This window comes from Mastigoproctus giganteus, chromosome 14, assembly GCF_048544385.1.
Source record: "Mastigoproctus giganteus isolate SK-2022 chromosome 14, ASM4854438v1, whole genome shotgun sequence".
Classification (NCBI taxonomy): Eukaryota; Metazoa; Arthropoda; class Arachnida; order Uropygi; family Thelyphonidae; genus Mastigoproctus; species Mastigoproctus giganteus.
In genome coordinates, this window is record NC_143588.1 from 16309207 (window position 1) to 16331681 (window position 22475).

Consider the following 22475-nt stretch of genomic DNA (forward strand, 5'->3'; position numbering starts at 1 on the left):
ATTACTTAACAAGTACAGGTCACTGTTGAACAAAAGCCGAGAATTAGGGTTGAATTTGAAAGTGTCTGCAATTCTGCCCAGACACGATAGGAGGGAGTATATGATGAGAGCCTTGTCGATCAATTCGGCCCTGGAAAGATTGTGCAAGGCTCAAGGGGTAGAATTTTTTTCAGCCTGGACTGTACTTGTTAACAGGAGAGATTGCTTCTACAGGGATGGGATACACTTAAATAGAAAGGGTGCAAGAATATTTGCTGATGCTATCGAGGCAGTGTTAGGTGGGTCGGAAAACTGCTAGCTTGGGGGGAGACAAAGACCAATAGATTGACAGTAGCCACTGACAGAGGTGAAAGAGATTCTTGCACTGCTTCTATTAGAATGAGCAGAAGCCTGAAAAACAAGATGCATGGTATTTCAGAAACTGCTGGGAGCCATTGCGGTACAAGTAAACACATGGGTTGTGTTAGGGTAGCTAAGAATAGAAACAGGTGCAGGTATACTTGCGTGTACACCAATGCTAGGAGTTTAGTAAATAAATTTGATGAATTTGAGGTATTGCTCAAAACATCAAAGGCAGATATTGTTGGGATATCAGAGACGTGGTGTCACACAGATATAAGGGATGCAGAAATGCAATTTGGGGAGTACAACGTCTACAGAAAGGATAGACAGGATAGGAAGGGGGGAGGGGTTATGCTATTAGTTAAGAAACACATAAAAACCAAGGAAGTGAAGCCGGTCGACATCGCTGGACAGTGCAGTGTTGAGTCAGTTTGGTGTGACATAAGCATTGGGAGATCAAAATTGAGAGTAGGAGTGTGCTATAGGCCTAATGACTCTGATGAGTATAATAAGGAACTGTACAGGGAAATAGAGTGGGCCAGTAAATCAGAGAGTCTTATAATGGGAGATTTTAATTTCCCAGATATTGACTGGAATTTGGGGGCTGGTTACTCACACACTAGCAGGGCTTTTGTGGATTTATTGGATGATTGTTTTCTACATCAGCATGTTCGGGAGGCAACTAGAGGGAGTAATACTCTTGATTTGATTATAAGCAGTGATTCTTCATGCATTAAGAATCTGCAGATAAATGAACCACTAGGTGGCAGTGATCACAGTGTGCTGAAGTGGGATTTACTCAAAGAGGTAACTACCATTAGGGGTAAAGGGAAGGGTTATTGCTTCCGTAAAGGCGACTACGATGGACTGAGACAGTATTTAAATTCTATACAGTGGGACCAACTGATGATGTTACCAACAGCAAATTCAAAATGGGAAGCATTCAAAGAACTTATCTTGGAAGCTACTAGGCTTTACATACCAACTAAGAAATATTGTTCAAGGTTTAGGCCAAAATGGATGTCAGATGAACTAATGAGGCATATGGCAGAGAAGAAAAATGCATGGGATACTTACAAATTAACACATGACACAGAAGCCTATGATAGATACAAGTTGATATGCAACCAAGTTATAAAGGAGGTTAGGCAGGCGAAGGCAGATTACGAGAAATCCTTGGCAAGGGATGCAAAGAAAAACAGCAAAGAGTTCTTTACTTATGTAAACTCTAGAAGGAAGGGGATGAATCAGATTGGTCCACTTGATATTGATGGGTCAACTGTTGATGATCCTGCTCAGGTAGCTAACAAACTAAATGAATATTTTGCATCGACATTCACACATGAGGAGTTATTCAGCAAGGGGAATGCCAGAGGTGTATTCAACTCTAGCAGTAAGCTACAGAATCTTGAAATAACTGGGAGTAAAGTGGAGGAGAAACTGTTGAAGATAAACACAAGAAAGGCACCCGGGGTGGATGGGATCTATCCAGTTATATTAAAGGAGGCAGCAAAGGAAGTAAGCAAACCCTTAGCCATAATTATGAGAGCTTCCTTGGACTCAGGGGAGGTACCCATAGACTGGAAATGTGCAAATGTGACCCCAATTCACAAAGGAGGATCAAAGGCTGACACAAGTAATTATAGACCTGTGAGCTTAACTTCTGTTCCAGGAAAATTAATGGAGGCACTGGTTAAAGAAGCACTGCAGGATCATCTAGATAAGACTTCAGTTATAGCTCAGACACAGCATGGTTTTGTTAAGGGGAAGTCTTGCCTGACCAACTTAATTGGATACTATGATGCAGTCACAAAAGAACTGGATGCAGGGAATAACTTTGATATTATATACTTGGATCTTAGAAAGGCTTTTGATACTGTTGCACATGGAAGACTGCTACACAAATTGGAGCAGTGTGACATTGGAGGCAAATTGCTGCTATGGATAAAGGGGTGGTTGAGGGGGAGAAGACAGAGAGTGGTAATCAATGGACACTGCTCATCGTGGACTAATGTTATTAGTGGAGTCCCTCAGGGCTCAGTGTTGGGTCCATTATTGTTTTCTGTATTTATAAATGATATTGATGATGGTATATCAAGCTTAATGTCCAAGTTTGCAGATGATACAAAGTTGGCAGGGTTGTCAAGAACACTACTGACACTATGCTGCTGCAACAGGATCTGGAAAGGTTGAGCAGATGGGCTGAGAGGTGGCAAATGAAGTTTAACATTGACAAATGTAAAGTACTACACATGGGAAAAAGCAACCCCAGAGCAACGTATCAACTCTGTGGTACTACACTGACAGTGGTAGAGAATGAAAGGGACTTGGGGGTGATTGTGCAGGCAGATATGAAGTTCTCTGAGCAGTGCAGACGGGCTGCAAGAATAGCTCATGGAGTATTGTCAATGATATACAGGAATTTTTCCAGCAGGGATAAGGAGGTGATTATTCCATTGTATAAGGCAATGGTCAGGCCACACCTAGAGTACTGTATACAGGTCTGGAGGCCTCATTTCAAGAAGGATGTAGAGCTGCTGGAATGAGTACAGAGAAGGGCAACAAGATTAGTGAATGGAACAAAGGGGTGCTATTACGAAGAAAGGCTTAAGTTTTGCAAATTACAGTGTCTGGAGAATAGGCACCAGCGAGGTGATCTGATAGAGGTGTATAAAGCCTTGAATGGTTTAAGCATGCTCAATGCTGATGGGATTCTTCCTCTAGCTCAGAAAAATCACCTGAGAGGGCATAAATTCAAATTGAGGAAAGACAGATGTAGGATAGACGTGCGGAAATTTGCCTTTAGCCAGCGGGTGGTTGGTTGGTGGAACAGACTGCCATCCCTTGTGGTGGAGGTTGATAGCCTAAATAAGTTTAAGGCTCAGCTGGACAGGTATTTTGAACGAACAGAGGGGTGAAGTGGAAGTGGGTTTTTTTTTTTTTTTTTTTTGGCTGATGCTGCATAAGCTTGCTTTCTTGCATCAAATGCCTCTACTAATGCTAATGCTAATGAGCAGTGTCCATTGATTACCACTCAAATTGTTCAGGCAAGACTTTCCCTTAACAAAGCCATGTTGTGTCTGAGCTATAACTGAAGTCTTATCTAGATGATCCTGCAGTGCTTCTTTAACCAGTGCCTCCATTAATTTTCCTGGAACAGAAGTTAAACTCACAGGTCTATAATTACTTGTGTCAGCCTTTGATCCTCCTTTGTGAATTGGGGTCACATTTGCACATCTTCAGTCTATAGGTACCTCCCCTGAGTCCAAAGAAGCTCTCATAATTGTGGCTAAGGGTTTGCTTACTTCCTTTGCTGCCTCCTTTAATATAACTGGATAGACCTCATCCCCCCCCCCCAGGTACCTTTTTTATGTTTATCCTCAACAATTTCTCATCCACTTTCCTCTCAGTTATTACGAAATCATCTAGCTCACTGCCAGAGTTTACTTCACCTCTGGCATTCCCCTTCCTGAATAACTCCTTTCTGAATAATAATAAAACAGTAAAGTGGTTCAGCATGGAACCCTATGAGACCCCACTCATAACATTAGTCCATGAATAGTAGTGGGCATTAGTGACTACTCTCTGTCTCCTATCGCTTAACAATCCTTTTAACTATAGCTGTGGCAAAACTTCAAGGAAATGGAGTAATCAATGGACACTGCTCATCGTGGACTAATGTTAATTAGTGGAGTCCCTCAGGGTTCAGTATTGGGTCCATTATTGTTTTCTGTATTTATAAATGATATTGATGATGGTATATCAAGCTTAATGTCCAAGTTTGCAGACGATACGAAGGTTGGCAGGGTTGTCAAGGACACTACTGACACTATGCTACTGCAACAGGATCTGGAAAGGTTGAGCAGATGGGCTTTGAGGTGGCAAATGAAGTTTAACATTGACAAATGTAAAGTACTACATATGGGAAACAGCAACCCCAGAGCAATGTATCAACTCTGTGGTACTACACTGACAGTGGTAGAGAATGAAAGGGACCTGGGGGTGGTTGTGCAGGGAGATATGAAGTTTTCTGAGCAGTGCAGAAGGGCTGCAAGAGTAGCTCATGGTGTATTGTCGATGATATATAAGAATTTTTCTAGCAGGGATAAGGAGGTGATTATCCCCTTACATAAGGCAATGAATGGTCATTCCACACCTTGAGTACTGTATATAGGTCTGGAGGCCTCATTTCAAGAAGGATGTAGAGATGCTGGAACGAGTACAGAGAAGGGCAACAAGATTAGTGAATGGAACAAAGGGGTGCTCTTACGAAGAAAGGCTTAAGTTTTGCAAATTACAATGTCTGGGCACTAGGCACCAGCGAGGTGATCTGATAAAGGTGTATAAAGCCTTGAATGGTTTGAGCATGCTCAATGCTGATGGGATTCTTCCTCTTGCTCAGAATAATCACCTGAGAGGGCATAAATTCAAATTGAGAAAAGACAGATGTAGGATAGACGTGAGGAAATTTGCCTTTAGCCAGCGGGCGGTTGGTTGGTGGAATAGACTTCCATCCCTTGTCGTGGAAGTTGATAGCCTAAATAAGTTTAAGGCTCAGCTGGACAGGTATTTCGAACGAACAGAGGGGTGAAGTGGAACGAACGTGAAGTGGAAGTGGTCATTTTTTATTTATTTATTTATTATTATTATTTTTTTTTTTGGCTGATGCTGCATAAGTTTGCTTTCTTGCATCAAATGCCTCTACTAATGCTAATTACACTGGCAATCCTTAGAAAACCAGCAAGAGCATTGTCCTTCATATGTTACAACTGAAAAATAACTGCTAAAATGTGATAACCACAAACAAATAACAAGCTTTAAAACTGAGGCCAAATAAGTTTTTTCCATAGCTTTAAACAGGCATTTCTTAACTGATTTTAACCAATACACTCCTATTTAATATGCAAGATCTTGATTGCTATAATATGTATCAGTTATTACATACTTAAGATCACAGTATGTAATGATGAAAAACTTAGTCAGATCAATACTTTTCAGTTGAGTGTTCCTAACATCTCCTGCATTCTTGACCAATAACTGCTACTTTTTATAATATAGTTCTCCAAAATATGAACAATTCTTGCCAGGAGGAATCTTTAAATGGTTAAAAAAAAAAAATAAAATAATTCTACTCAGAGTAAGCAAAAGCACAACTATTTTTAGTTTAATTAGACTGAGCTGATAATCAGTTAAAAAAAAGTAATCCAATTTAATCATATCGCTATCTCTCTCTCTCTCTCTCTCTCTCTCTCTCTCTCTCTCTCTCTCTCTCTCTCTCTCTCTCTCTCTCTCTCCTCCACCTTCATAAGAAATGCAAGTTAAATAAATAAAATAAATAAATGGAGTCTGTACACTGCCCATTGTTAGATGATGCACTTTATACTGGTTGTAATAAAATTACAACGAAGATGTAACCTTTTCTGGCCTTAGCTGACCAGCATATAAGTGGACATTTATTTTTATTTATTTATCATGATTTATATCTAATAACCTGATTTTATCAAATCTGGATGTGGTATGCCTGACTCACAGGCTACAAGCATCTGTTTTATTTTAGATTCATACTAAAGTTTTTATAATTACTTACCATAGAAACTTCTTGTTTGAGCTCATCCAAATCGGCCTTTTTTTTCTTTCCTTTAAGTAATGTTCTTCGTCTCTTTGGCTTGCTTTTCTCATCATTCGGAGCATTGGGTGTAACAGCAGTCCGATAACTATCTGACCTTCCATACTATAAATAGGTTGAATTAAAAATATAAATTTCAGGACAGGAAACATCCTTAAGTACATTGTAAATAGCAATTAATCCAATTACTTTATTATTTTTATTACTTTATTAATACAGCATTAAGTAATCCCTTTAAAAAATCCACTCATGCACACCTTCTCGATGGTAAGCCCTGTTACGTCACTTAGGTGGCAACGTGTAGAGTGGTTCTCTTCAAGACGCCTGGTCAGCGTGAAGAGGAAAAGACCAAACCCTCCAGCAATGAGAGCACAACAATACAAATGGCCCTCAGTCCCCAGCAGCTTTCACTCTCCCTCTTACGGCAGCGAGAGGATCAGAGTGGAGGCAGAGGGTGCTAAGAATCTCTGGGTACGACCAGGCTGCCATGCACGGAAATTGAACTTGGCCTGTTATAACGTATGATCACTCATCGGTGAAGACAGGATATTAGAGCTGGAAAAGGAATCAGAGAATGTGAATTGGAATATCATCGGTTTGGTTGAAACAAGAAGAAATGAATCACTTATAAGTTTATCAAGTGGAAATCTGCTGTACACCAATGGAAACAGTAAAAGGAGTGAAGGTGGAGTTGGGTTTCTTGTCCATAAAGATTTTAAAAACAACATTTTGGAATTCAAAAGTACATCACCAAGGGTGTCAAGACTAATACGCAAGATTTCTAAGAGGTACAAGCTAAAGGTTATAATGATTTATGCACCAACATCGAGCCACGATGATGAAGAGGTTGAAGAAATGTACACTGAAATTGAGAGTCTTCTTGATGAGCAGAAAACCCACTACACTATTATTATGGGGGACTTCAATGCTAAGGTTGGAAAAAGGCAAAACAGCGCAGAAAGAGGAACTATAGGAAATTTTGGAATTGGTGAAAGAAATAAAAGAGGTGAAAGACTTGTGGAATTTGCAGAATCTCAAGGAATGTCAGTAATGAACACTTTTTTCAAGAAAAGGGTGAACAGAAAGTGGACATGGAAGAGTCCAAATGGATTAACAACTAATGAAATCGACTTCATCCTCACTAACAGAAGATATATTGTGAATGATGTTACCGTCCTGAATAAGGTAAATGTTGGAAGTGATCACAGAATGGTAAGATGTACACTTGATATAGATGTAGGAAAGGAAAGGAAAAAACTGACTCGAGTAAATAATACAAAGGTCTTTGAAATAACAGAGGAGGAGAAAAAGCAGTATGTACTGGAACTTAAGAACAAGTTTGAGCTTCTGCAGACTGCTCAGGACCAAGATATCGACGAGGAATATTACAACTTTCTGAAAGTGATAAAGCCCAAGAAACCTATAGGGAAACAGAAATCCAAAGAAGAAAAAATTAGTCAAGAAACACTTGTCATGATGAACCAAAGACGACAAATGAAGAGCAAGAAAAACACTGACAGGGAGAAAATTGAGTATACTGAGTTATGCAAAGCCATTAGAAAGAGACTCAGAGAGGACATAAGAAGATTTAACACAAGAAAAGTAGAACAAGCATTAAGGGAAAACAAAGGATTTAAATCAGCAGCCATGAGCAGTAATACAGAAAGACAAATGATACTGAAACTGAAGAATAGCGATGGTGTACTTATAAACAGCAGAGAAGGCATAATTCAAATAGCAGAAGACTACTATAGAGAATTATACAAGGAGCGCGGGAATGATACCAGCAGTGGGGAAGATGGATTGCAAAGTAGCAACACATACGACATACCCGATATTCCTCCTGATGAGGTAGAACATGCATTGAAGAAAATGAAGAATCGGAAAGCCCCGGGGGAAGATGAAGTTACTGTAGAGTTGTTAAAATTGGGAGGAAGAGAAATAACACAAAAACTGGCAAGGCTCTTCACAAAGTGCATTAGAAAAGGTGTGACGCCTAAGCAGTGGAATAATGCAATCATAGTTTTGCTGCATAAGAAAGGAGATAAATCAGAAATTGGAAATTATAGACCAATTAGCTTGTTATCCCACATCTACAAGTTGTTCACAAGGGTCATTACTAAGAGATTAGAAAGAATACTTAATGAGAATCAACCGAAAGAGCAAGCTGGCTTTAGGAGAGGATTCTCAACTATGGATCACCTTCACATAATATCACAGCTAATGGAGAAAGCAAATGAATATAAAACACCATTATGCCTGGCATTTGTGGATTATGAAAAGGCATTTGACTCCATACAGCATAAGGCAATGTTTTGGGCACTGGAAAGACAAGGCATAGATACCCCACATATTATGATTTTCAAGAAAATATATGAGAACACTATCTCCTTTATTAGACTAGACAAAGACAGTAGCAAATTTAAAATCGAGAAAGGAGTTCGATAAGGAGACACAATATCTCCAAAGCTGTTTACTGCTGCCCTTGAGGAAGCTTTCAGAAAGGAGTCAATGTGAATGGAGAGTACCTAAACCATTTACGATTTGCAGATGACATTGTGGTCATAAGCCACGATCCCAAAGAATTAGAGGAAAATCTTAATCAGTTAGTAAGGATTTTGGACTAAAGATGAATATGGTTAAAACAAAAGTAATGATGAACAAGTATGCCACAGAAAGGGAAATAATGATTGAAGGAGCAGTAATTGAAAAGGTGGAGTCATATACTTATCTGGGACAAGTTATTAGCTGTAATAATGATAAATGGCTGGAAATCAAGAGAAGAATAAATTTTGGATGGATAGCATTCAGGAAATATAGTCACATACTGAAGAGCAATATCCCAGTTTGTCTGAAACGTAAAATAATGAATCAATGTATACTCCCCACCATGACTTATGGAAGTGAGACTTGGACACTCACCAAAAGAATGGAAGAGAAGCTGAGAACTACACAGCGAAGAATGGAACGAATTATATTGGGAATTAGACTGTTAGATAAGAAGAGAAACACATGGATTAGGCAGCAAACTCAAGTAAAGGACATTCTTATCAAAACTAAAGAACTAAAATGGTCTTGGGCAAGACACATAGCTCGAAGACATGATGACAGATGCACTAAGAAAATAACAGAATGGTACCCAAGAGGAGCTAGAAGAAAACTTTGAAGACAAAGGCGGAGATGGATAGATGAAATTCATAAATTTTTGTGTAGTAAATGGATGGCCAGTGCTCAAAACAGAAGGAACTGGAAAGTTGCTGGAGAGGCCTTCATCCTGCAGTTGATTGAAAATGGCTGACGATGAAGTAATCCCTTGCCATTTACAAGGGTTTCATTACTGACACAATCACAAATAGCAAATTCAAATGCAAATTCATGGTGAGCTTAAGAAGTTATGGGGAAACAGAGGTTACAAGTAACTCTGTGGAAGCGTTCATATATATATATATATATATATATATATATATATATATATAATTTTTTTTTTTTTTTTCCTGACTAAATTAAAATAATACATATAAAACAAAATGAATGTGAATGACATTTTAAGTAAAATATTACTTACTGAAAATGTCATTACATTAGTAAAAAATTTTCATTTAACTCTGATGTGATGATGGTAATGAAGAGCAGTCCTCTGGACTCTCTTCCTCCCCCAACACTGCCATCTCAGAATTGAATGATCGTCATCCAAAAGGCGAAAAGAGATAGGGTGTGAGTGAATGAGTGAGTGAGTGAGAGAGAGAGAGAGAGAGAGAGAGAGAGAGAGAGAGAGAGAGAGAGTTGCTTTTGGTATTTTTGAAGACCACTGCATGATCATTGGGGCTCTTCTAGTTGTCTTCTGGACATTTTTGAAGGGTATGAAGCGTTGACTGTGTGGCCCTGTTTCAAAAATCTCTTTTGTAGCTCCTTGCAAGGTTTTACACATCATTCACAATCCATGTGAAGATAAAGCTTCCTTTCTTCAATGAAAGGATCAATTTCTAGAACTTGATCAGTCAGATTAGAACGGGATGGCATTAATTTGTCCCCATTTGCTAGAGTTATCCTTGGTTTCAGTCCCATATTTTCCCCACCATTTTTTTTCATCATCACTCGATGGCTCTTGTATATCTTCATATGTTAATTCCCGAGAGTCTAGAAGACGGCAACCTTATTTGATTGCAGGTAATCAAATATTTCAACAATGCAAACATCTGGCAAATGCATGGTTTTGGCAAATCACATCACCCACCACAAAGAAATCTCTGTAATCATTTACATCTCTCCAAATCTATCGATTCCTTTCAGATGGTCAATACACAACATACATAATGGTGTGCCCTGAACTTTCATGAAACGCACAGAGGGCCAAGTGTGCCAGGTGGAGTAGCTCTTGAATGTTTTGATCAGGAGTGAAGTAGTGTTGGAAGTGTTAAATAAACAGATTCACTATCACTGATTAGCATCACTATTATATACACTGCACTGCTGTATTAAAGCAATAAAATAAATGTGGAAAAAACAAACTAATTTTGAGGGAGATGTAACAGGGTGGTGAAGGTTGATACTCTTACTATATGTATTCAAGCAGTAACAAGAAGTGTTGCCATTAAAAGGAGGAGTGTCAAACTTCAAACTGATTTAAATTTTTATTAAATCAAGAAAAAGAGTTGGAGCACATATGGCAATTTTAATTTTGTAAACAGCAGAAGCTGAGTAAATCATGACTTCATAATAACCAAATTAACTCATGAAGTTTAAGCAAGCATAAAGAATATCAATAATACTCAAAGGTTAAAAACCATAAATTAATGGATGGTAAGAAATATTAACACTATATAAACTTATTAATGTTTATTAAAAACATTAAAAACTGGGTTTTTTTGTTTAATTAATTAATGTTTTAATTAATTAAAAATTAATGTTTATTAAAAACATTAAAAACTTATTAAAAACATGACATACTTCCTTTTACTATACAATATTTGCAACACCAGTTTACTTTTGTTTCCTCTCTTCTTACATACTGGAATGGATTATTGGGCATGAGCAATGTTCTCCACTATTATATTATTTAAATTTTTATTAAATCAAGAAAAGGAGTTATTGTTATTTGGTTTTTAGGAGCATTAGCAACTAAGGCCATATTGTTCCGTTGATATGCGTTGGTCATTCCCTGACCTTTCCGCATCCTCCGTATTTGGTTATGATGGGCTCGAACCACGGTCTAATCAAGAAACGTGTGCTACACACTGCTGCTCCTTTCCACCTGGCTACAGAGGCACCAAGAAAAGGAGTTGGAGCACATATGCCAACGTTACTGCAAATAAATTTCTTTACTGTGATGCAATATTGCCCTTTTTTTTTGAAGTATAACACTAACAGCTGCCTTGATGGTACTAATTAGCCATGTTAAAAAGATGACCACTGGTCATCAGAAAAATTGTAATCCACAGGTCAGCTTGCCCTATTAATTAGCTGCTAAAACAATTAACTTCAGATATATTTCTTTAGTATTATCATTCTTCTCTTCCTTGGTGATTCAGAAATTTTTTTTTTTTTTTGGCTGGTGCAGCATAAGCCTCAGGCTTCCTTGCACCATATGACATAATAATAATAATAATAATAATACAATACTGGAAAATATATCAACAGTAGCACAAATAATACACCATAGAATATTCTTAAAATGTCCAAAATATCCTTAATGAGTGATAAATATGTCTGATAAATGTCAGAAATGTTCAGAAGTCCATGAAATATCATCCATATAAACCGATTCCAGCCAAAATCAGTATATACCAAGGAAGCCATTAAAATTAATAAAATATTCAGAACATTAACCCAGGGGCTCACATCTGGTGAGTATGGGCTTTGGCATACCCAGGGTCCTGATCTGGATATCATCATTCTTCTCTTTATTGGTGATTCCCTTCTTACTTCTCTCTCTCTCTCTCTCTCTCTCTCTCTCTCTCTCTCTCAGGGTAACTCGGGAATTTTTTTTTTTTTGGGTGGTGCAGCATAAGCCTCAGGCTTTCTTGCACCATATATACAGCTAATAATAATAATAATAATAATAATTTATGCATTGAAAATAAAAAATATGTAAATTTGTACCTATAACAATAATGAAATAGGTTTAATGAGAAATGTTTGTTCTGTTTTAAGAACTTCATATGCCCACAACTGAAAAATTTATTTTTCGGTCTTCCATAAGTTAAGTTAATAACAAATTATAGGCTTGTCACTGGTTTCGACTGATTATTAGATTGCTAATAATCTGAATCATGTCGAATTTTAGGGGGAAACCTCAAGTTCATAGCGAATTAACATGCTTATGCTTAGTGCAAATGAATCAGACCTGTTTGCAGCTAACTACTAAATAGTTATAAGATTGGCATCATTATGTATATCTCATATTGTGAATACCTTCACAACGAGTTGGCACGATATTGCACTACATTGAATAAGTAACTCTTCACCATAGGGGAAGACTGTTACTAATTCTCAGTGGAGAGGAGCCAATCAACCACCCACTGATGAGGAGCCAATCAGCTCTGAAACAGTGCCATCTGGGTGGTGGCATCTGCTGAGAATAAGTAACAATAGTCTTCTCCTATGGTGAAGAGTTACTTATTCGAGGTAGTGCAACTCATTGTGAAGGTATTCACAATATGAGATATACATAATGATGCCAATCTTATAACTATTTAGTAGTTAGCTGCAAACAGATCTGATTCATTTGCACTAACTTGTAAGTATTGCTAATAATCTTAATTATAAATGTTGTTCTTATGAAAGTTTATTGAATGAAATAAGTTCTGTTAAAATTTCCTGATAATAAAAGGAAAAATAATGATTTAACAAAATATAAATTAAAATTAAATTAACTTTTCAGTGACCTGGTGGGAAAAACTCCTATAAATTTATGATTAGGAAAAAAAATGTGAGGTAGAAAATGAAATCAATTATAGCAAATGACAATCTATATAATAATTTGCTTGTGTTCGCCTATCCCTCTGTCTGGAACAAGCTCTGAACTTGAATAATTCAAATACTAAACAAGCTGTTGACCTTATTCCTTTTGCAATAGGTTTTATTTAGCAGTAAAATTGAGAAGGAAAAAAATTCCAAAAAGTTTTCCAACCGATTTTCAAATCCTGAGAATTGATTTAATTCCCAGTGAAACTAATGTACCATTTAATTTGAAGAGAAGACAATTTCTCAGCTTTCTGTCATCACCATCAACAAATCTCAGTGTCAGATTTTCAACAAAGTTGCATTATTTTGCTAATGAGCAACTTCAGATACCAGTTTCCAGGTCCACATAATTTTTGTGCAATAATTGTAATTTTTTTAAAAGGATAATATCGTCATACATGCAAAAAATTATCAAACTGCATTTTTACCCAAGTCCATCCCACTGATAACCTTAGCTAGCAGCAAAGGAAGCCAAGGGAAAGGTTTCTGTAATTACTTCAATATTAACCTTTACTTCTTCTTTGAAACAGTTTTGGCAAAATATTCACCATGGATATTCTAGTTTATTAATTAATTATTAATTTGTGGTAATGAAAAAATTTTAACAAAAAAAAAAAGATTGAAATTTCAGAAAATTTCATATTTGCTATATTGTTCAAAAGTAAACCATGTTCAAATTTTCAGTTCTCATTTATCAAAATGTGCATTTTTGTTTTACTTTACAACAATATAAACAACAGTCATATTATTGCAAAGTTAAAACAAACGTAAATTAAAGAAAATAAAAGATGGTATCCTTCAATTTACTGTGTTCATGCTCTCTATCAGTGATATTCTATGCACTCTATATAAATCATTCTGGTGTGTGTGTGCATGTGAGCATTAGAGATATTTTTGAAATTTCCACTGCTGGAGTGCAGGATTTTCTAAGTATCTTCTTTATCTTCTTCACAAAATTTAAAAATCTAATATACAGAAATTGCAAAAATCTTTTTCACTGTTCCATAAAATCACTATCTGGATTGGATTGGGTCACATTACTCACAACAAAGAAATAACCAATACGTTCCCTAAACCAAAAGTAGTTTATGGAAATTAACTGATCACTGTATCAATCTATATAACTAGTTTATACTAATTGATATGAGAGAGAGAGAGAGAGAGAGAGAGAGAGAGAGAGAGAGCATACTTTTAGTAGATAATGTGAAGTACCAATATGCAAGGTGGCAAGAATTCAAGGAATGCAGGGGAGCAGTCCTAAAACAAGCAAACACATGGGCTGGGTTGGGTTTACTGAGAGTAAAAACAGGTGCATGTACAATTGTGTATACAATTGTGCATGTACAATTGTGTATACAATTGTACATGCACAATTGTGTATACATGCACCAGTTTTTACTCCTCAGCATAATAAATAACTTTGATGAATTTGAACTAATCTCCTGTCAATACACATTGTGTAAAGGCAGGATAGGAGGGGGATTATGTTATGCTCTCAATTAAGAAACACATGCGACATTAGTCAATTTGGTGTGACATAAGCACTGGGGAAAACAAAAAATGAGAGGAGTGGAGTGGGTTACAGATCTAATGGCTCTGATGAATATAATGAACAACAGTAGAGACATGCAGAATGGGCCAGTAAATCAAACTTTCTTGTAATGAAAGTTTGATTTCCTGTCTATAACTTTCCAGATATAGACTAGAACTTGTAGATTGGTTGCTCACACAGTAGCAAGAAATTCGTGAATTTAATGGATGACTGTTTTCTATAACAGCATGTTAGAAGTAATGAGAGAAAGCAATACTCTTGATCTAATTATTAGCAGTGACTCTTCATGCATTAAGAATCTGCAGACAAAAGAACCACTAAGTGGCAGCAACCACAGTGTATTGATGTGGGATTTACTTAAAGAAGAAACTACTGTTAAGAGCCAAGGGAAGAGCTTTTTAAGGTGACTGCAGTGGTCTCAGACAGTTTTTAAATTCAATTCAGTGGGGGACAACAGATATTACCAACAGAAAATTCTAAATGGGAAGCATTCAGGGAAGCTATTAGGCTTTTCACACCAATTAAGAAATACCAATCAAGGCTTAGACCTAAATGCCAGATGAACTGATGAAACTTGGCGGAGAAGGAAAATACATGGATTGGATGTAAATCATCCTGTGATACAGAAGCCCATGGCCAATACAAACTATCCTGAAATCAAGTCACAAAGGAGTTAGGCAAGCTAACCAGATTATAAGAAGTCTCTAGGAAGGAATGCAGAGAAACATAGCAAACTTTATAAACTTCTTTACTTATATTAACAGTAGAAGGAAGGGGTTGAATCACATTGGTCCATGTGATCTTGAAGGTGTATCTGTTAATGATCCTACTTACTGACAAGGTTGCTGATAAGCTAAATAGGTATTCTGCATCAACATCCACTCATCAGGAATTCTTAGGGGAAGGGGATGCCAGAAGTTTATCAAACTAACAGGGGCTAAACGATTCAGTGATAACTGAAAGGTAAGTGGAAGATAAATATTGACACAAACATAAAAAAGGCACCTTGGGTGGATGGAATCTATACAATTATATTAAGGGAGGCAACAAAGGAGGTAAGTCAATCTTTAGCCATAATGATAAGAGCATACTCAAATTCAGGGAATATATCACTCACTTGGAAATATGCAAATAAATCCCTAATTCACAATGGGGGTTCAAAGGGTAACATGAGTAATTATAGACCTGTTAAGCTGACTTCTGCTGCAGGGGAAAGCAATGGAGCCACTGATTGAAGTAATGTAGGTCATTCTAGACAGGAATGTAGTTATAATGTAGTCACAGCACAGATTTGTTAAAGGCAATCTCGTTACTCAGAGTATCCAATCTGATTGGATACTCTGAGTAACAAGAAAACTTCCCACATCACCTGTCCATCCCCTCCAATAATTTGTTTAGTTCGTTCATGAATTTATTCAAACTACCCATTTCCATAACAACAGACGAAAGTTTGTTCTTACAATCAACAATCCATTAAAAGCCTAAAATACCTCAATCGATCACCTCACAGGTGCCTAGTCTCCAGATGTCTGGAGACTAGGCACCTGTAAGGTTGGGCAAATAGGGTTGAGAAGTGGCAACTGAAGTTTAACATTGGCAAATGCAAAGTACTGCATATGGATAGCAATAACCCAAGAGAAAAGTACCAACTCTGTGGTACTACACTCAGGGAAGTGGAAAGTGAAAAAGACCTGGGGATAACTGTGCAGTCAAATATGAAGTTTGCTGAACAGTGTAGACAGGCTGCCAGGGCAGGTCATGGTGTCTTGTCAATGATATATAGGAATTTTGCTAGCAGGGACAGGGAGGTGATTATCCCATTGTACAAGGCAATGGTCACACCACACCTAGAGTACTGTGTACAGGCCTGGAAGTCTCATTTTAGGAAGGATGTAGAGTTGCTAGAACGAGTACAAAGAAAGGCTTAAGTTCTGCAAATTGCAGCGCCTGGAGAGTAGGCACCTGCGAGGTGATCTGATTGAGGTGTATAAGGCCTTGAATGGGTTGAGCAAGCTGAATGCTGATGGGATTTCTTCCTCTTGAGCAGATTAAGAACCTGAGGGGGCATAGATTCAAATTGAGGAAAGACAATTGATGTGCAGAAATTTGCCTTTAGCCAGGTGGTTGATTGGTGGAACAGACTTCGATCTTTTGTTGTGGAAGTTGATAGCCTAAATAAATTTAAGGCTGAGCTGGACAGGCATTTGGAACAAATGGAGGAGTGAAATGGGAGGGTTTTTTTTTTTTTTTTGGCTGATGATGCATGCTTGCTTTCTTGCATCATATGCCAATACTAATGCTAATGCTCATTATTATTTGTATTTATTCTTTTTCTAACTAATCGCACAATTATTTCTGATATAACAAAATCCTTATGATACCCACATATCATTATTTTTCCCACTGAAACTATTCCCCGTTGAATGCTGATTCCGTCAGTGCAGTAGTTTTTTTCCAACACATTAACCATACTGTCTGAGGTATTCCTGTATACGGGTCCACAGACATTATGAACTTCAAATCCTTGCAACACTTCTCAACCAACATAGTTATCGTCAAGACATACATCAACAGAGCATTAATAATTTTCAACCAACTAGAATCTCTCTAACAGGAAACTGCAACCATAAAGGCAATAGCTACAAAGAATTTATACCCACCAGTTTTAATGGACTGGATCATCAGCAGAACTATCAACGTTTTTGGCAATTCTCTGGAGACGCCAGAGGCTCACGTCTGGTGAGTATGGGCTTGGCACACCTAGGGTCCTCAGCTGGATATCATCACTCTTTCTTGGTGATTCCCTTCTCTCTCTCTCTCTGAGTAATTCAGAATTTTTTTTTTTTTTTGGCTGGTGCAGCATAAGCCTCAGGCTTCCTTGCACCATATGCTAATAATAATAACAATAATAAAAAGAGAAACCAAAAGACTGCCTCATCATCCCATATATCACAGCAATTAGCAGCAAAAACCTATGACATCTTCACATTCTATGCAGACACTCAGTTCTTGAAACGTGCTCCAGGAACCCACATTCATCATCTAACCCAGAGGCCCAGTATATTACATAGAATGTTCTTACTTCAATTTATATCAGAATCTTATGGATAAACAGAAAAAAGAACAGATGAATACAAGATCCAACATGCAAAAATCAACAAATCCGAAATCTCCACTCATGCAGCAGAAACTCAAAAAAATTATTCTAGCAACAGATGCTTCATACTCTAAAAGAACCTTTAAAAAAGTTTTGTTCATAAAATGTTTCTGAGCTTCAACAATTAACCTTTGATGCAGCATACTATACTCTATTCCATATGGAAATCTCAAATATCACAGGCCAAATCAAGATTCCAGTAACTCCAACTGGCAACCTGGGCAAAAACCCCAGGGGCTCACATCTCGTATGAGCTTGGCACACCCAGGGTCCTGTGCTAGATATCATCATTCTTCTCTTTCTTGGCGGTTCCTTTCTACTTCCAACTCTTTTGTGCTCTCTCTCTTGGTAATTTGGAAATTTTTTTTGGCTGGTGCGGCATTTAGCCTCAGGCTTCCTTGCACCATGTGGCTAATAATAATTATTCTTCATTTCCTTCCCTCACACACACACACCCTATTCCATCTTTATCCCTCCCCCACAATCACTGTTCCAGATCCCTTCAAACCTAATTATTTGCTCAGAGGTTTATGTAATACTAATTCCAAAAACACTTAATCTAGTTCCCAGTTCCAACTTTCACCAATCACCCAAGGCAATTTCGGAATAAAAGCCAATACCATTCCCGGAATCTTTCATTGTTCTTCACTTCCCACTGGCTTCTGCAGATATGTCCCTAGGATTTATAAAACCCCTCTGCCTCCTTTACTAATCATACCAAATCAACCGCCCAAATCCAACTCCCAGCCCCTGCTCAAAAAAAAAAAGGCAATATGGTAGAGATTGAGTCAGAAGGGGTTAACCAAAAATAATTATCATATTTTGGTTAGCCCTGCTGAACCCCTGAGTTCTCCCCCCACCGTCAAGAAGAAAAAATATGTAGTATAAATACAAACGCATTTGCATTTAAAAAAAAAAAAAAAAACATGTACACTAGCGAATAAAAAATCAGAAATTAAAATATTAAGTTAAAACATTATGGTTAAATTAAACCTGCAAACGTAGACTAATTTTATTAATTTATCAAATAGCTTCAAATTAGCAACGACTTATTGATGGGTATTAGTGCATCAGGCATCCAGGTAACGATTCACTGCCTGCAATGAAGATGTCGCAAAGAAAAATACAAAATTTGTAATCTTTGCTAATCAATAAATATGTTATTTCTGCCAGATTTGATTTCGCTAGCCTGAACAAAGTAAGTTGTGAACAATTATTTTGATGTTTATATTGCACTACGTTGATATTTGTTGTTGTTTATATTGCACTGTGAAAAAAAAATATTTCATATTAGTCAAGAAAGAAAAAAAAAAATTGTTTCGAGATCCTCAATATATTACTGATCTCAAAACATTCTAGCACAGCACGTAAGGTCACCGATCGCAGATAATCGCTAGCAACTCAGGGACGCTGATCTCGTGAAACTTCGTTAAATTTCGGAAGTTTACTAGAAATGGGCAGTTCCGAAAAGAACCGGTCGAAGTGAACGGGTTTGCCTGGGAACTAGTTCCTGTTTTAGTTGCCTACTTCAGGACCTAGGTTATTTGCTCGATTAGAAAGATATAATCTCTGTTTAAAAACTATATCCAACGCTTAAGCAGAAGAACTAAACTAACTCCCCTGTCTGAGAACTAAGACAGGCGGTGCAAAAAATATAATCGCATCTTCACAAGGAGACACGACAATTTTTAAGGTGGACGCCAGTTTTAAAACAAAAAACATATCTAGAGCAGTGCCTCTCACACTTTTTCAGATGATGACATCCTAAAAATTATGATGGTGTTTAAAAGGGTGCTGCTGAGAACCACGATTCTCAGCACCCTTTCAAGGCCATAACTTGGGCAGGATGATGCAGGCGCCGAAACCTTTTCTTTTAATTTCATTATGGTATAGTCATCGAATTTATTTTAAAGTAGAACTCTAAAGTAGAAATTTCCGCAGGATAGACGTGCGGAAATTTGCCTTTAGCCAGCGGGTGGTTGGTTGGTGGAACAAACTTCCATCAATTGTCGTGGAAGTTGATAGCCTAAATAAGTTTAAGGCTCAGCTGGACAGGTATTTTGAACGAACAAGAGGGGTGAAGTGGAAGTGGGTTTTTTTTTTTTTTTTTTTTTGGCTGATGCTGCATAAGCTTGCTTTCTCGCATCAAATGCCTCTACTAATGCTAATGCTAAAATGCTAACTCCGGTTAACACAACTGTCAATTATTTGAATTGAAGAGTCAGGCAAGTCAATTCCAAGAAATTTTTCTCTCAAGTCAGGCAACTCCCACAAACGAAAATTCAGTTACACAGTTCTCTCTCTCTCTCTCTCTCTCTCTCTCTCTCTCTCTCTACTGATTGTTAAAATAAGTTTATGCAATTTATTGAATCCATCTAAAAAAATAATAATAAATTAATTAAATTCTCAGAAAGTTCGCAGCACTTCGAACAGCCCGTTTTTCATCGATGTTCTTATGGAAATCGGTGACAAACGAAGCAAACAAAAGCTCTGCATACTCTTTTATGAAAGTTTCTGGATTTCTTATTTTCCATTAACTATTTCAGAAGAAATGTTTCATTTTTCCATTGTAAAGGAGTAGGAATCAATTTTACCGAGTCAGAGATATTGCAATTGAGATATCAGTCTATGTAACAAATCTTGACATTGACTGACATGTTACAGGTTACTGTTTCTTTACCATCGAAGCATATGTTTACCATGATCTCATTATCAGCAGTGATAATGAGATCATAGAGCAGTATCATTATCTTGATCTCATTATCAGCAGTGATTATTCATGCATTAAGAACCTGCAGATAAAGGAACACTCGCTGGCAGTGATCACAGTGTACTGATATGGGTTTTACTTTACACAGTGTACTGATAATAAATTTCTTGTTTATACTCCTGCACGAAAACCAAGTCAGTAGAGTTTACAATAAATCGTCAATACAAATATTTATCGTATTTAGTAGTCACGGGCTTGAACCCCGGTTTACTCGAGGAACGCGTGCTATGCACTCTCGCTCCTGACGACTGGGCTACGTCAGGCCCGTGATGTGCGATTTACAATAATCCTTTACTTTACCATCGGGGTAAAGGGATGGGTTTTTGCTTTCGAAAAGCTGACTAGGGTGGTCTCAAACAGTATTTAAATTCCATACAGTGAGACCAACTGATGATGTTACCCAAAGCAAATTCTAAATGGTAAGCATTCAAGGAATTAATCCTGGAAGCTACCATACCAACTAAGAAATACTGTTCAAGGTTTAGGCTTAAATGAATGTCAGATGAACTAATGAGATTCGTGACAGAGAAGGAAAATGCATGGAATGCATATAAATCAGGCGACACAGATCTGTAATCAAGTCACAAAAGAAGTTAGGCAAGCGAAGGCAGATTACGAGAAAGCTTTGCCAAAGGATGCAAAGAGAAACAGCAAAGACTTATTTACTTAAGTAAACTCTAGAAGGAGATGAATCAGGTTTGTCCACTTGATATCGATGGTTCGACTGTCGATGATCCTGCTCAGGTAGCTGATAATCTGAATGAGTATTTTGCATCTACATTCACACATGACCAACTCTGTAGGGAAGCGGAGGCCAGAAGTTTATCAAACTCTAATTGGGAGCCAAATGATTCTGTAATAATTGAGAGCAAAGTGGAGGAGAAATTGTTGAATTTAAACATAAAAAAGGCACCTGGGGTGGATGAGATCTATCCAGTTATATTAAATGAGACAGCAGAGGAAGTATGCAGACTCTCAGCCATGATTATGAGAGCATCCTTGGATGCTTCAGCCCCAAGGACTGAAGATGTACAAATGTATCCTTAATTCCCAAAAGAGTATCAAAGGGTGACACGAGTAATTACAGACCTGTTAATTTAACTTCTCTTCCGGGGAAAATAATAGAGTCACTGGTTAAAGAAACATTGCAGGATCATCTAAGACTGCAGTACTAATTCAGACACAGCATGGGTTTGTTAAGGGAAAGTCTTGTCTGACCAGTTTGATTGGATACTACGATGTGATCACAAAGGAACTGAATGCAAAAAATAATTTTGATATCACATACTTCGATTTTAGGAAAGCTTTTGATAAGATGTTGTATAAGCTTGCTTTCTTGCATGAGATGCCTCTACTAATGCTAATGCTTTGTATTCGCTTTTTCATTGTTGTTGTTCTTGATTTTAGAAGCGTCGGCGATTAAGGTCATGTTGCCCCGTGTATATTGTCTGTAAATTTTGTGTGTTCTGAGGTCGATTTTCTTTTTGGTAGACGAAAAACAAGAATTTCCTGGAGTAAAAACTATCTACCCTCGCCTGAGACCGACGAAATCAGCACTTTGTGAAAGAAACCCATAAAAATAATTCTTCACCTTTTCACTGATGTTTGTTAGTTTTGGAAGGGAAATAAGATGCAGCACTGAGATTAAGAGGTTGGTTTTCTTCTTAGGTGATGTTTCGGTTGTCTCTACCCTTGGGTCGGTCGCCAGCAGGAGCGATAGCTTTAACGTCGGTTTTGTTGTGGAGTGTTTAGGCTGCAGTCGACAACCTCATCGAGCGTATCCCCTGAATTAGTACCAGCAAGTGTTACGCCCTTTACCTTCTGAGTGTCCTTTTTCGATATATCCTCTGTCTTCCTTTTTAATGTATGAATTTGATATGAGGGGTCATTATGCGTAGCCATAGAGCTCTGGGAAGAATGAGTTGTACTGTTATGCGAATGCTTAACAATTTTTTCGTGTTCGAGGGTGACAAAACGTTCTTAAGCTTGCGGTATGTATCCACTTGTTGATGAGATCATCACTGGGAACTGTTTGGTACACGTAGATATGGCGATTTTCTCTGGT

The 22475-nt window shown here is 37.6% G+C and overlaps 1 protein-coding gene across 2 annotated transcripts in view; it reads right to left on the minus strand.

Annotated features, from left to right (window-relative positions):
• The window catches only part of LOC150074993 (sodium/potassium-transporting ATPase subunit alpha-like), a 632142-nt gene that overhangs the window by 467768 nt on the left and 141899 nt on the right, over positions 1–22475 (minus strand). For both annotated transcript variants that reach the window (XM_090388637.1, XM_090388636.1), the window contains exon 2: positions 5930–6073. In XM_090388637.1, coding sequence (XP_090244763.1) covers positions 5930–6073 — 144 coding nt within the window. The remainder of the gene's footprint in view (positions 1–5929; positions 6074–22475) is intronic.